This window comes from Crocuta crocuta, unplaced genomic scaffold (assembly GCF_008692635.1).
Source record: "Crocuta crocuta isolate KB4526 unplaced genomic scaffold, BGI_CrCroc_1.0 scaffold73, whole genome shotgun sequence".
NCBI lineage: Eukaryota > Metazoa > Chordata > Mammalia > Carnivora > Hyaenidae > Crocuta > Crocuta crocuta.
In genome coordinates, this window is record NW_027529443.1 from 779,034 (window position 1) to 794,715 (window position 15,682).

The 15,682-nt window shown below is 47.6% G+C and overlaps 1 protein-coding gene across 3 annotated transcripts in view; it reads right to left on the bottom strand.

Moving 5' to 3' along the window:
- Positions 1 to 15,682, bottom strand: part of ITGAL (integrin subunit alpha L) — a 47,517-nt gene that overhangs the window by 26,843 nt on the left and 4,992 nt on the right. For 2 of the 3 annotated variants that reach the window (XM_077760360.1, XM_077760358.1), the window contains exons 4-12: positions 15,256 to 15,350; positions 15,078 to 15,145; positions 12,841 to 12,958; positions 12,585 to 12,715; positions 11,131 to 11,276; positions 5,706 to 5,841; positions 5,402 to 5,552; positions 1,515 to 1,588; positions 1,291 to 1,423 (exon numbers count right to left, since the gene is read on the bottom strand). In XM_077760360.1, the coding sequence (XP_077616486.1) occupies positions 1,291 to 1,423; positions 1,515 to 1,588; positions 5,402 to 5,552; positions 5,706 to 5,841; positions 11,131 to 11,276; positions 12,585 to 12,715; positions 12,841 to 12,958; positions 15,078 to 15,145; positions 15,256 to 15,350 (1,052 nt within the window). Of the gene's footprint in view, positions 1 to 1,290; positions 1,424 to 1,514; positions 1,589 to 5,401; positions 5,553 to 5,705; positions 5,842 to 11,130; positions 11,277 to 12,584; positions 12,716 to 12,840; positions 12,959 to 15,077; positions 15,146 to 15,255; positions 15,351 to 15,682 lie in introns of those variants that run through there. The other variant, XM_077760361.1, reaches the window with a different exon arrangement.

Consider the following 15,682-nt stretch of genomic DNA (forward strand, 5'->3'; position numbering starts at 1 on the left):
CAAGAGTACCAGGGCCAGTGAGGAGGCAGAAGGAGAAAGAAGAGTATGGCCCGGAGCCCTTACTGTTGTTTTGGTAGGAAGGAACTAGTGAGGTAGCGTGGGCCAGCTGGAGCAAGCTCAGGCTGGGACGGTTTGAACCATGTTGGCCGGCTCTGGCCTACGGGGCTGGTCCTTAGCTGACTAGAGATTCAGGTCAGGGGCAATACTGGCTTGGTGTGTGAGAGTTAAGGTAAACTTAAGTTAAGGAGGTGGTTGGGGATGCGGCTCAGGGCTGGCTGGCTGGCATGTGGAAGGCCTGCTTACAGGCCACTTGTTTACTCTCTGAAGGAACTTGCTAGCCCTGGGAGGGGTAAGCTCTCCAGGATTCGCGAGGCTTCAAGATGACCAAGCATCAGGGACGCCTGGGTGGCTCAGTCAGTTAAGCGTCTGACTGGCTCAGGTCATGATCTCACGGTTTCTGAGTTCGAGCCTCGCATCTGGCTCTGTGCTGACAGCTCAGAGCCTGGAGCCTGGTTTGGATTCTGTGTCTCTCTCTCCCCCTCCCCCTCTTTCACACGTGCACCTGCTCTCTCTTTCTCTTAAAAATAAATAAACATTAAAAAAAAAAGATGTCGGGGCGACTGGGTGGCTCAGTCGGTTAAGCGTCTGACTTCGGCTCAGGTCATGATCTCGCGGTGTGTGGGTTCAAGCCCCGTGTTGGCCTCTGTGCTGAGAGCTCAGAGCCTGGAGCCTGTTTCGGATTCTGTGTCTCCCTCTCTCTCTGCCCCTCCCCTGCTCACACTCTGTCTCTCTCTGTCTCAAAAATAAATAAACATAAAAAAAAAAGATGTCTAAGCATCATTAAACACAGAAAATAAAAACATGATTAGTACACAGCAGAGGGGTTATTAAGGGAAATTTTAAGATTGTTACAGCTATATTTAAGCTCTGAGTTTGTTTATGCTGGTCGCTTAATTGCTTTCATTATTTAATGTTTTTTTTTTTTAATGTTTTATTTATTTCTAGGAGAGAGAGAGAGAGATAGCGTGAGCGGCGGCGGGGGGGGTGGTTCAGAGAGAGAGGGAGTCACAGACTGAAACAGGCTCCAGGCTCTGAGCTGGCAGTCAGCACAGAGCCGGACGCGGGGCCCGAACTCACAAACCGCGAGATCATGACCTAAGCGAAAGTCGGACACTTAACCGACTAAGCCACCCAGGCGCCCCAATTGCTTTCATTATTATTTTGAAAGTTGATCTGACTGACTCTGGCCCCTAAGATCAAAAGAGTCCAGCAGAAAAGAAAAGTACTCACCTAAATATCCTGCTCTTGCTTCTGGTGTCGACGGTTCATTCTCAACAAATGTATCATCCTGCAGGTTGGCGTCCAGGTCTAAAAAGCCCCCAGCCCAGTCCTTGGCTCCGACTGCCCCCACGACACCATGACCCTGCCCAGGGAGGGAGACAGTGGGCTCAGCCACATTCCCATAATGTCCGCCAGACCTCCCCCCACTCCCCCGCTTCAGGCCGGCCACTCACCTGGCTGAGGTCAGCGCTGATCCCACTGGAGGACAGCTCCATGTTGAAGGATGTCAGGTCCTGTTTGCTTGTGCCTGGGGGACAAGGTAAAGAGAATGGGTGGACACCCAAGGAGCAGCTGGGACAGTGACGCTGGAGAAAGAGCGGAGTAAGCAGCACGGGACCGACCCCCGGACACGGAAGAAAGAGCGCACACTGCAGTCGGCCTGGGCAGTGACTTAGGCTGAGTGTGAGGTGAAAGTGCACGAGCCCGGGGCATGGTATGGCCAAGATGTAGCTCTGGAATTCTGGTTCCCGCTCGGGCTTCCCCACACCGAGGGCTGGAGTCCCCACCCCGCCTGGTGAACCAGACTGATTCGTCCCTTCTCTCTGTTCTTCCTCCAACATGTCACCAAGTCAGGAAGGTTCTACCTTCAGCGCATCTGCCCCCTTCTCCAGATAGTCAGTACTGCCGCCACACGGGTCCAAGCCCCCCTCCTCCCTAGCCTGGCTACTGCAGCAGCTTACATACTTGATCCCTGACTTCCTTCTTCCTCTTGTCATATCTATTTTCCACAGAGCAAGCTGGAGTAATCTTTTTTAATTTTTTTTAAAGTTTATTTATTTATTTATTTTGAGACAGAGAACGAGCAGGGGAGGGCCAGAGAGAGAAGGAGAGAGAATCCCAAGCAGGCTCTGCACTGACAGCAAGGAGCCCGATGCGGGGCTCAAACTCATGAACCGTGAGATCATGACCTGAGTTGAAACCAAGAGTCGTAGGCTTAACCGACTGAGCCACCAAGGTGCCCCTGGAGTAATCTTTTTAAAAATTGTATATGAGACCACATAGCTCCCTTTCTTAAAAAACTCTTTGTTACTTGCCATGGCTCTTTATTTTTTATTAAAAAAATTTTTTAAGGCTTATTTATTTTGAGAGATAGAAAGCAGAGTGCGAGTGGGAGGAAGGGCAAAGAGAGAGAGGGAGACACAGAATCCAAGGCGGGCTCCAGGCTCTGAGCTGTCAGCACAGACCCCGATGTGGGGCTCAAACTCATGAATGGTGAGATCATGACCTGAGCCGAAGTCAGCTATTTAACTGACTGAGCCACACTGCCGTCCCTATTTTTTTTTTTTTAAGTTTATTTTGAGAGAGAATGCAAGCAGGGGAGAGGCAGAGAGAGAGGGAGAGAGAGAATCCCAAGCAGGCTCTGCACTGTCAGCAGGGAGACCAATGCGGGGCTCAAACCCACAAACCAGGAGATCATGACCTGAGCCGAAATCAAGAGTCAGAAGCTTAACCGACTGAGCCACCCAGGCGCTCCTGCCATCACTCTTTAGATTAAAACCCAAGCTTTTTATGGGGAACTGGAAGGCCCTTGCCTACCTCTCCAACCTTCTCTCTTTTACACACCACACTCCTAACATGTGACCTTTTTCTCCAGCTACCCGCCCACCCCCTACCTCCGGCCCGGCTTCTCTGATGATAAGGCTCTTTGCCCACAATCCTCACATGGCTGTTTGATTCTCATCTTTTGTGTCTCAGCTCAAATGTCATGTCAGAGTGAATTTTACCATCATTTAAAAAAAAAAAAAGGCATCTAGAATGAAAAGCCTGTCTAAAGTGGCTTCCTCCACTTCTCCCCATAAACCTTTCAATCCAGTTTATTCATTTTCTTTACAGCACTTATCATAATCTCTAATTATCCTGTTCGTTTTCTTTCTTTATCTAACCTGAATATGAGCTCCCAGTGGACGATCCCCGAGTTCCTTATTCACGGCCCCTAGTACCCGCTTGGTGCAGGCATGAATTAATAAAATGAAAACCATCCCACCAGCCTTGCAAGGTGGAGCAATGAATTACATGATACAGAGAAACTATTACCTGGAAACTTTCAAGAAACACGACGATTACTGTGAAGATTTGTTCATCCTCTTAATAAATATTTATAGCAACTAAAGATTTGGTGCCAGGGACACAGCGGTGAAAAGGCAGAGACAACGCTTGCTATGACAGACCTCACAGTGTGGCGTGGGAGGCAGACACGGAGCAGATTTAATACAACGGAAGTCTCAGGGGCCAGGATAGGGAACACACAGCCGTTACCGCGGCCCCCAGCCTAGACTCGAGTTCAGCGAGAGCTCGTCCGAGGCAGTGGCATCTGAAACGTGGTCCGGAGCCTTTCTGGCAGTCACGACCTGCCCGCGAGAACATGCCTCCCATGAAGGACCCCCTGCCCCGGTCCCCAGAAGCGGAGGAGAGGAAGCACAAGAAGAAGCACATGGCGCAGAGCCCCAACTCCTACTTCATGGACGCTACAGAATCACCGCCAGGTTCAGCCATGTGCAGACGGCGGTGCTGTCTGTGGGCTGCTGCACCCCTGTCCAGCCACAGCAGGACAATGGAGGCTCATGGAAGGATGCTTCTTCAGATGGAAGCAGCACTAAAAGCCCCCCGGGTCAACATGAGTGGGGAACTATCCCAAGAAACAGATTTGGGATAAATAAAATGAAATAAAATAAAATATAAAATAATAAAATAAAATAAATGAAACAAAATAATAAAATAAAACATCATCTGGAGCATGAGGAAGGGCAAGTTAGGATAGAGGATCAGAGCTGCGATTTATACACTGCCTACAAGGTACCAAGCACTCTGCTAAGCAGTGGTTAGGGCCTGAACTCTGTGCTGTAAGAAAAGATATTTTCATGTCCCAACCCCTAGTACTTCAGAATGTGACCTTGTTTGGAAATAGGGTCTTTGCACTGAAACCAAACTAAAACGTGGTCACTGGGGTGGGCTTCCATCCAATATGACTGGTGTCCTTATAAAAAGAGGATATTTGGACACAGAGAGACGGACACGCACACAGAGAAGACAATGTGAAGACAGACACACAGGGAGAAGATGGCCAGCTGGCAGAAGTGATGTGGCTACAAGCCAAGGGATGCCAGGGACTGCGGGAACACCACAAGTTAGGAGAGGCAAGGAAGTGCTCTCTTCTAGAACCTTCCGAAAGAGCATATCCCTGCAGAACCCTTGATTTCTGACTTCCGGCCTCCAGGACTGCAAGATGGTAAATTTCTGTTGCTTTAAGCCACTCGGGTTTTGGCACTCTGTTACAGCAGCCCTGGGAAACGAAAACCTTCCAGCACTTTGAGATTGGGATTATCACCATTCAGCAGAGAATGAGCCTGAGGGAGAGAAACTGACCTGGCTGAGGTCACACAGCACAGGCAAAATAGATATATATTTTTTAAGTTTGTTATTTCTTTGGAGAGAGAGAGAGTAGGGAGGGTCAGAGAGAGAGAGGGGAAGAGACGGAATCCAAATGAGGCCACACTGTTAGCATGGATCCTGATGAGGGGCTCAAACTCGCGAACCGAGAGATCACGACCTGAGTTAAAATCCGGAGTCAGACACTTAACCAACTGAACCACCCAGGTGCCCTGACAGTGGATTCTTGAGTCCCTTATATATGTGTTGCTTCTTCAACTGAACCGAACTCCAAGCCTGTGTCCGAGCAAACGGGCCCTGCCAGAAAGAATCGTGCACCTTTCAGCAGACTAGATTCCTGGGGAATTACTCTTCCAAAGCAAGTCTTCAAAACCTTTCCTTATTCTGGGCCAAGAAGGCCCGTGGGCTCTCTGCACTCAGCCGCTGCCCGCTTGCCCATCTTAAGTAATTTGAAGATAAGTAAAAACGAGGGAGCTGGGGTGAGGCGAAGGGGCAGAATTATAGTCCTTCCAGAGCCTTCAGCTGACATTAGCAAGGCAGGGGTCAATTCTGGCTCCACCCCAGACCAAGTTGATGGTCTTTCCAAAGAAGATGGTATTTCATAGGGAAACAGAGGCTGATTTATCTGGGTAAACAACTTCCAGGACTCCCTCTCCCCGGGTCTGCCACTCACCCTCAATGTCATAGATCTTCTTCTGCAGCTCAGTGAACAGACCTTTAAGCTTCTCAAACGTGTCCAGAATCTTTACAAACTCCTTCGCAGGTTTTGAGGCAAATTTGTGGAGCGTTTCCTGACTTTTCTCGTTTTCAAACTGCTTTCCAATCTGTGGGGGAGTGAAGAGTGGAGAGCTGGCATTCCAGAACCACAGACCAATTTTCTAATATCTTCACGAAGCCCTGGCCCCAAGGAGAAAGGGGAGCGGGGTTCGGGAATAGGAGAGGAAAAGATAGGACGAGCCAGGGGCCGGGGCCCATACCCCAATGATGTAGCGGACAGTGTCTTTGGCCGAGTCAATGTTGTTTTCTGGGTCAGTGGCTTCCCCGTCAGTGATGATGATAAGCACTTTGGTGGCATCTGGCCGAGCCCCCCGGTCTTGCTGGAATACCTCTTTCCTGTGTCCAAGAAGGCAGGGGATGTAAAAGACTCCCCCAGATCATGATGTCTCCCCCCCACTCCCCCAATTCATTAAGTCACTGTCCTGCTGATTATGCAAAAGCCCTTCTCCCAGCCCCCAGGCAGATATTCCAAGCCTTCAAAGGTCTCTGCTGAACCTCCTATGTCGCCCTTGCTGCCACACCTTTCCCCCTGAACCCGTGGTCTCCGACGGAGTTCTGGGCGGCCAGGAGGCTGTCCCAGAGCCCATGGGCACCGACTCAGGAGGCTTTCTGAGGAGATATCTGGGCTTCCTATTTTCCAGTTCAACCACATGGCAACTACTCTTTCACCAGTTGGACGTGCTGGGGATCCAGGTGAGATTTCAGTGCGGAAAATGAGCTCCATGGCTGGAGCAAACCGGGAAGTCACTTTTCCCTGAGCAAGCTAATATAGCACCCCCCACCCCCCACCATCACCGGGCCGCCTGTAGATCTCTGCAACAGCAGGTGTCCCAGGGGACTGAAGTGACTTGTTTCCATGGCAGTTTTCCCCAAACCACGAGTTCCTCAAGGAAGGCCCACGTCTGGTTTGCTGTTGTGTCTCTGGCTCCTGACACAGTAGGGCTCAGTGCATGTGACATAAAAGGAAGACGGGAGTACTGAATATCGGACAGGCCAAGGCTCCAAAGTCCCACCTGTCCACGGCCTCCTTCTGAAGCAAGACAGGGTGCCCATGGCTTCTGCTGGGACAGCACGTCTACTTGCACCATCTGAGCCTTCCCTCCCCACCCCACAGCCAACAGAGATGGATAATTAATCCAAGAGTAGCCAGTCTGCAACCCCTGACTTATGATGACATGACCTGCTTTGGGAGCAGAAGCACAAAGTCACACGGAGGGGCTGCAGCAGCAGGTGGAGGAGACACCCAGAAGGGAGGGCAGGAAAGCCCCCTGGAAGTTTTAGAATGGAGGAGCTCTGACAGGCGGGGCTGAGACCCCTGTTCTATCCTGGATGCAAACTGTTCCCCCAACTCCATCCACACAGACATGGCCTCTCATGGCTCTTGTTCATGGATTTCCACCCTGGTTTAAACCACCATCACTTCTCATCTGGATTTTTCAATAGCCTCCTACCTGGCCTCCCTGATCCCACCCCTGCCCCCTCCACAGGTTAATATCAGCCTCGCAGCCAGAGAGATCCTTTTAAACACATAAATCAGACGATCACTCCTCTGCTCAAAACCTCCAATGGACTTCTCATCTCACTTAGAGGAAAAGCGAAAGTCCTTGCTATTGGTCTCCAAGTCCCTAAGTGCTTGGATTCTCTCTGACCTCACCTTCTAGTACTTTCGTCCTTACTTAACTCTCTCCATTCACACTGATGACCTGGTTGTTCTTGGAGTCTCCCAAGCATGTTGTCATCTCAGGGCCTTTGCTGTTCCTTCTGCCTGGAACCTTCCCCCCAGGTATCCACATGGCTGCTTCCTCCCCTTCAACGAGTCTTTGCTCACAGGGAAACTTTCCTCATCTTCCTACCGAATATTGCTTTATTTTTCTTTGTAAAACTTACATCTTCTACTGTATTATCTAATTGACTTCTTTATCCCGTCTGTTGCATTTCTCTCCCCTAATACGATGTTGAACCTCAAAAGGGTAGAGATTTTTGTTTCATTCACTGCTATATTCATGGCATGACAAACATGGCCAAACGTGGCCAAAGCCAGCCCACAGCTTGTTTCTGTATGGTTCCTGCGCTAAACGTGGTTTTTATATATATTTTAAAAGAGTTACAAAAACAAAGAAGACTATGAAAGAGATACTATACGTGGCCAGAAAGCCTAAAATATACTATCCAACCCTTTTCAGAAAAAATTAGCCAACTTCTGACCTTGAATACTGCCTAGCACACACTCAGGTAGTCAAGAAATATTTATAAAATACATTTCTATGACTGCTCCTTTTTGCTTCCACAGTTGACACTTTTTGGATCTTCCCATCCTATCATGACCTCTTTCTCTAAGAAACTGCCCCTTCCCACAGAGATGGGACCCCAGAATCCACATCTGTGCTGTGATTTATACCATAAAGCAGAGCTGGATGGACCTGTGGACATCTAACCCAGGTTCAGCCAATCAGATTTTCTCTCCCAGAAGCTCATCCGAACTAAGGAACTGAGGCTGCCATTTTGTCCGTGGACACGGCTTGCCATGCACCTGCCAAAGCTGTCTATTGACAGGGAAGAATGAAGCAGACAGAACCGGTCAAGTGAGCCCCAGAAGAAAAGAGGTGGACACACATCTGTAGAGTCTTAAGGACACGCATCACACACACGTTTAACTTATGCAAATTCAACTATACGTACCCAGCAAAGGAGTGAAAATGTGAAAAACAAGCGCCATAGAACAGGAGGTCCATGCTGCTCTTTCACTCAATTTGAGTGTGTGCCCAGGGGGAGCATGAGACGGAAGACATAACTCTCTTATTCCCCAAATTGCTTCCACTTTTCCACATTTCCAGTTTCCACGGCCACTTTAATGTTTAAAGATGGGTATTTATGGCTGACTCAGTTAAGCATCAAACTCTTGGTTTGGGCTCAGGCCATGATCTCACGGTTTCATGGGTCTGAGCCCCATGTCGGGCTCTGTGCTGGCAGCGCCGAGCATGTTTGGGATTCTCTCTCTCTCCCTCCCGCTCTGCCCCCTCCCCCATTCTTGCTGTCTCTTTCTCTCAAAATAAAAAAATAAATATAGGCCTTAAAATTTCTTTTTAATGTTTCTTCACTTTCGAGAGAGAGACAGAGTGCAAGGGCAGAGAGGGGCAGAGAGAGAGGGAGACACAGAATCCGAAGCAGGCTCCAGGCTCCAAGCTGTCAGCACAGAGCCCAACGTGGGGCGTGAAATCCACGGTCTACAAGATCATGACCTGAGCCAATGGGGGACACTTAACCAACTGAGCCACCCAGGTGCCCCAAGATAGATATTTTTAAATTATACAACACGGGGGGAGGCTGGCTGTCTCAGCTGGTACAGCATGCAAATCTCAACTGAATTCTCGGGGTTGCTAGTTCAAGCCCCACGATGGGCACGGAGCCTACTTAAAAAAATTAAGTTGAATGAATGAATGAATGAATGAATGAAACAAACAAATGGGCTCCTGGGAGTTGTAGTTTGGTCTGCTTGTGCTGGTGCTGCTATCAGCTGTGTGCTAGCTTTTGTCTGTCTGTGGGCGTGCACCACTGTGGTGTCTGAGAACAACCCACGGAAGAATCACTCGAAGAGGTGAAATGCAGGTCATACAACAGGCATAGACATGTTTGGATTTCCAACAGCTCCCCTGATGGACTGCCATGGAGGATATGCCCAACGTGTAGCATTTTTCAGTGCACGTGAAGACAGGAGGCCAACACAAATTTGTTCACTCTGAGGCTGCAGGATTCTGAAAGGGATTCCCGGGCCCTTTTGGAAGAGAGAAGCTGGAACAAAAATTCCCAGAGTCAAAGACACTGCTGGAAGATTCTACAGGAAGAGGTAGTCTGGGGCCGTTCATGAAAGACTCCACACTGGATGGAAACCCTACGAGTGTGCTATTTGTCAGAGAAGCCTCAGGAATCAAAGTAACCTTGCTGTTCAAAGAAGGGTCCACAGCAGCGAGAAGCCCTATAGATGTTATCAGCGTAGAAAAGCCTTCAGTCAGAAAGGAAGCTGAATTGTTCATACCAGAGTTCACACCATTCACACCAGAGTTCACACCAGCCTGAAACCCTAGGATGCATACAGTGCAGGAAGAGTTTCCATGCCAGGGGGAATCATACCCTGCACGGCAAAACACACACAGGAGAGACACCCTATCTGTGTGGCCAGGGTGGGGAAAGCTTCACTCAGAGGGGGAGTCTGGTTGTGCACCAGCAAAAGCGCCCACAAAGACTCACCCTTTGATCACTGTCGTCAAAGGAAGTTCTCTTCATGAATTAAAAGTACAAAGCCCTCAGATCAGGCAACCTATCCAATTCTGTGGGATGGAGGGTGACTCCTTCAGAAAGACCATCACTGGGTGGTCTGGGAAAGAAACTGACTTTTCTCCTTTCCCCCAGGCAAGTATGAAAAGTAAATGTCTTGTTTATTATCTTTAAGAATAGAATAGAATAGAATAGAATAGAATAGAATAGAATAGAATAGAATATATAGTATGGCTCTTCAACACACTCCAACTACATTCATCTAGGCCTCAATTTATTTATTTTTATTTTTTTATGTTCTACGTTTATTTGTTTTTTTGAGAGACAGGGAGAGACAGAGCACAATCAGGGGAGATGCAGACGGAGAATGAGACACAGAATCCAAAGCAGGCTCCAGGCTCTGAGGTGTCAACACAGAGCCCGATGTGGTGTTCAAACTCATGAACTGCGAGATTGACCTTAGCCAAAGTCGGATGCTTAACCGATTGATTGAGCCACCTAGATGCTCCCATCTAGGCCTCAGTTTAAACACAGCCATCTGGCAGCTCTTTCTGTCCATGGATCTTGTCCCCATGCTTTAATAAAACCACCTTTTTTGCACCAAAAACAACAACAGCAATAAACAAAGCCATCTGGTTCAACTCTGGGGGAAAAAACTTCTATAGTAGACTTAGGAAATCAGGATATGCTAGTGTCCAAGGTGGACTTGAATATGTTGAATTTTAGAACAATTCAAGGAAATCGTCAAGGACAATTTTGACTACCAGGGATTTTTGTTCACAAGCAGACTTTAGAAGCTGATCGCCATCTACAATGGGATTCTACCGTGGCTGCCATGTTCACAATCACTTTCAGAATTAAGTCTTTTTTTTTTAAATATTTTTATTTATTTCTAGGAGAGAGAGATAGCGTGAACAGGGGAGGGTCAGAGAGAGAGGGAGACACAGACTCCGAAATAGGCTCCAGGCTCTGAGCTGGCAGTCAGTACAGAGCCCAACGCGGGGCTCGAACCCACGAACCGTGAGATCATGACCTAAGCAAAAGTCGGACGCTTCACCGACTAGGCCACGCAGGCGCCCCACTTTCAGAATCAAGTCTTGATTCTAGTTCCTCCTGAGGTCTGGCAATACTCCCGTCCTAGAGGTTCATGAGCTCTCCCTGCATCCTCCCAAGAAGTGACCTTGGGGATTTCATTAGTATAAAGTAGATTTCTGTTACTTACAGAAAGAAGTGAAAATAAACTGTACTAAAATAGCTCCACTTGAATTCCTACAATAGCCCGCCCCTTGCTGAGCCCACCTGTTGAGTTTTTACACCCTGCGACCTGAAGAAGCCAATGATGAGAGGACTCACATGACATAGTTGATGGCCTGAAAGGTATTGGTCAACAGCTGCATGTGTTCTACTTTGCCCAGCAGAATATCAGGGTTCTTCACCCTAACATAATCCAAGAAATTAAATTCTGTTTTGCACTCCGTGGAAAACTGAACAGCAGCAAACTAGAAAAAGAAGGAAGAGATGAAATGTCATTACGTATCCCTTCCCACTTGTCTACTCCGATCTCTCTCCCTCTCTTTCTTTCTCTCTTTCTTTTAATTTACATCCCAGTTAGTTAGCATAGAGTGTAACATTGATTTCAGGAGTAGATTCCTTAATGCCCTTGACCCATTTAGCCCGTCCCCCCCTCCAGCAACCCTCTGTTTGTTCCCTATGTTCAAGAGTCTCTTATGTTTTGTCTCCCTCCCTGTTTTTATATTATTTTTGCTTCCCTTCCCTCATGTTCATCTGTTTTGTATCTTAAAGTCCTCATATGAGTGAAGTCATGTGATGTTTGTCTTTTTCTGACTGACTAACTTCGCTTAGCTTAATACCCTCTAGTTCCATCCATGTAGTTGCAAATGGCAAGATGTCATGCTTTTTTGATTGCCGAGTGTGCTCCAATCTATTTCTTTTTTTTTAAATTTTTAATGTTTTTTTATTTATTTCGGAGAGCGGGGGGAGAGCATGAGCAAGCAGGGGAGGGTCAGAGAGAGAGGGAGACACAGAATCCGAAGCAGGCTCCAGGCTCTGAGCTAGCTGTCAGCACAGAGCCTGACGCGGGGCTCGAACGCACGAACCATGAGATCATGACCTGAGTCAAAGTCAGACGCTTAACCGACTGAGCCACCCAGGCGTCCCTCCAATCTATTTCTTATCTGAGATCTGGGGAACCCAACTCCACATTCCTGTCTCAGAGCGTTCTCTTGAAAATGAGGTAATATATACACAAACACAGAAATAAAATTAAATAAACCTCTGATCCCTTACGTAGTGCTGTCTGCTGAACTCCTATCGTCTGGGTCAGCCTGCCTCACCAGTGGGGATGGTTCTTAGTAACCATATTTCTGCTGAATGACCCTGCTAAACCGGCTACAGCCGGTTGGGCCACAGAGGGCCACTTGACTGAGGCTAGGCCAGTCAGAATCTATTCTCCAGAAATTTGGAATCTGCAGAGGGAGGGGTTGGTTGAGAGGACCAAAAAAAAAAAAAAAAAAAAAAAAAAAAAACNTCATGTGATCCAAAGAAGCTGAGGGAGCTAGTCTGCAAGAAAGAAGAGGGAAGCAAAAGCCAAAAAGAAACAGAAAAGAAGAACTAATGAAAATCCTGGAAGCTTTTTACTTCCTGATTCTTGACTCTTCCAGAGGTCCAGTTACAAGCATGGCTTTCGGTTCTGGAGACACCTCATACCAAATTTTTCTTTTATGCCTTAAGCTAGCTCAAGCAGGCACGCGTGGCCCACAAACAGAAAAACAAATGAATATATTTACCTGGTAGGAAGAGTTGCTGAGTTTCCTCATCACATCCTTCATGAAGTCCAGAATTTTCTGAAATTCATCTTGCTGCAGGCTCATTGAACCATCAAACAGAAATACCAAGTCTACGTTGCCCTTTATACACTCTACAGAGGCCAGACACAAGGGGACTTGGTGAAGTGGCTCCATGGGTTGGCCTGCCCATGCTGGTTCCCTCCTTTGAGCAGCCACTTGGGAGAGATTTTTACCCAATGGATCCCCAGCTCCTTACCCTGATAACCAGGGCGCCCTTGCAGCGGAGGATCCCTCAGATTCTGCTGGAAAAGGTAACACAGGCCACTTAGATAAACATTGTGGTCACATGTCCGAGACAGCCCAGGGTCACAGGCCTGAAGGAAGCAAAGGTTAAAAAAAAGAAAGGTTAGGGCTTCCTTTTCCTGTGTATCTTTTGGGCATCATCGCAGCCAAGAACAAGAACTTTCAGAGTCATCGTCCCCTAACCTCACTCCCTACATCCAACTGGTGACAAGGCAAGGGAGTTCTGCCTCCAGGTTTCTTTCTTTCTTTTTAATAAGTATTTATTTATTTTAAAGAGAGAGAGAGAGCAGAGGAGGGGCAGAGAGAGAGGGAGACAGAGAATCTGAGGAGACTTGGAGTTGTCAGCGCAGAGCCTGACTCGGGGCTCGAACTCACACACCACGAGATCACGATCTGAACCGAAGTTGGACGCTTAACCAACTGAGCCAACTGAGGCATCCTTCTGCCTCCAGGTTATTTATAGCCACCTCGCCCTTCCTCCAACTAACGCCGTATGTCAGTGGATGCTCACTGCCTATAGGACAGAGTCTAAACTCCTGAGTTTGGCATGCACATTGTTCACAGTTGAGCACTGCCCTACATTTGCAGGCCCCTCTTCTTCCATTCCCAATCCCACATTCTGTGTTTAAGCCAAATCACTCACTATTCTCAGAATATACAGTGTTCTTTCTTTCATTTATGACTATCTTTCAAGCTGCAATTTTCTTGAAAGTCAGAGCACATGTCATCTTTGTATCTCACTCCTCTGACCCCATCAGAACCCAACACACTGGCTGGCATGTTAATAACAGCTAATTAAACAAACTCAGATTAAATGCTGGATCAATATTTCACTCAGCCAGCCTTCTATTTCTCATATGCCTGTGTCAGAAGATGCTGCTGAGGTGAACTGTAAAGACCAATGGGCTTACAGTCAAATGGGAACTTGATTCAAATCCTGGCTCTACCTCTTTAAAACCATGTGACCTAGGGGCACCTAGGTGGCTCAGTTGGTTGAGCGCCTGACTCTTGATTTCAGCTCATGTCATGATCTCGTGGTTTGTGAGTTCGAGCCCCACGTTGGGCTCTGTGCTGCCCATGTGGAGCCTGCTTGGGATTCTCTCTCTCTCCCTGCCCTCCCCCCACCAATAAATAAACTTAATTAAAAAAAATAAAACCATGTGTTCTTGGCCAAGTTTCTTAGCCGCTTTGGCTTTGCTTCCTCATGAGTAAAATGTGTGTGCTGATGCCTATCTCACCCGAGTGTCTTAAGGGTTAAAAAAGATAAAGGAACGACTCCCAAACTTCAGGAATTTGTGTACCACAGGACAATTTCTGTCATGTGGGTGTCTCGGGCATACTATTATTTATTTGATATTTTATTTACTTTAAATTTACTTTTTTTAAACCTTAGCCTCATCCCCAGCAATTCAATCCAAGAAATCATGAATTTGATGTTCCTAAAAAATCATTAAATACAAATATAACTATAAAACATTAACAGTTTGTGTACCACCAAAAATCATCTTTGTATATCAGGGGCCATAGGTATTTCATATTTGGAGAAAAACTGATATTAGATCTCAAAAATAGCAGGTTCAGCGACTTCTGGGTGGCTCAGTCAGTTAAGCATCCGACTTTGGCGCAGGTCATGATCTCACGGTTTGCAAGTTCGAGCCCCATGTCTGGCTCTGTGCTGACAGCTCAGAGCCTGGAGCCTCCATCAGATTCTGTGTCTCCCTCTCTCTGCCGTCCCATGCTCATACTCTGTCTCTCAACAATAAGTAAAAATGTTAAAAAAATTTTTTTTAAATAGCCGGCTCATACTCAGTTCTTAATAAACACTGCTTGAATCAGAATCTCTATTGCCTTTAATCATCTATAGGATCTTTATTCCATTTCCCTTCCTTTTTTTCAATCTTTCTTTCTTAGCATCAAGTTTCACGGGCCCTGATGTCACACTATAGAAAACTCTTTTTTTTTTAATTTTTTTATTTATTTATAGGAGAGAGAGAGAGAGAGCGTGAGCAGGGGAGGGTCAGAGAGAGAGGGAGCCACAGACTGAAACAGGCTCCAGGCTCCGAGCTGGCAGTCAGCACAGAGCCCGACGCGGGGCTCGAACCCACGAACCGCGAGATCATGACCTAAGCGAAAGTCGGACGCCCAACCGACTAAGCCACCCAGGCGCCCCACACTATAGAAAATTCTTACCAAAAGGCTTCCCTGTGTGGAGTCTGTTGCCAGGGTCATTCCCAGGTACCTGGAGGTATAGTTGGAACCTGTAGACATCAGGAGATTGGTCTGGAGCAATTGAGGCAACCCAGGTACGGTGGGCCAGCCTAATGTCCCTGGGACACCTTACCTCCCAGGCTTGTCACTGGCTACTCACCATGCAGGCTGAGTGGTACGCAGTGGCCAGTGCCTGGCTGGCACTGATAGAGGTTTCCTGTGCTGTTCCCCTCACCTGGAGCTCCCACGACAACCCTGATGAGAAATCTCACCTGTGAGATGGAGTTGTCCCGTTTTTACCCACCCACTCCCACCCAGGGGGTAGGGAGGGTTCAGATCCATTTGGATCTCAAAGCAATGCAGCCACTCCCCTTCAGGGAGGGTCCTCAGCCCCTACCTCTTCGCTATTGAATCCCAGAGAAAAAACCCAGTATGCCAAAATTCTAGAATGTTAAGGATCTTTTTCCATTTATAGGCTAGAAAAACAGGTCCAGAGAATGGTGTGGCACGATGTCACATTATGAGTTCGTTCAATCAGTCACCAATTCAAAAGTCACTTACAGCATATCTACTATGCGCTGGGCTCG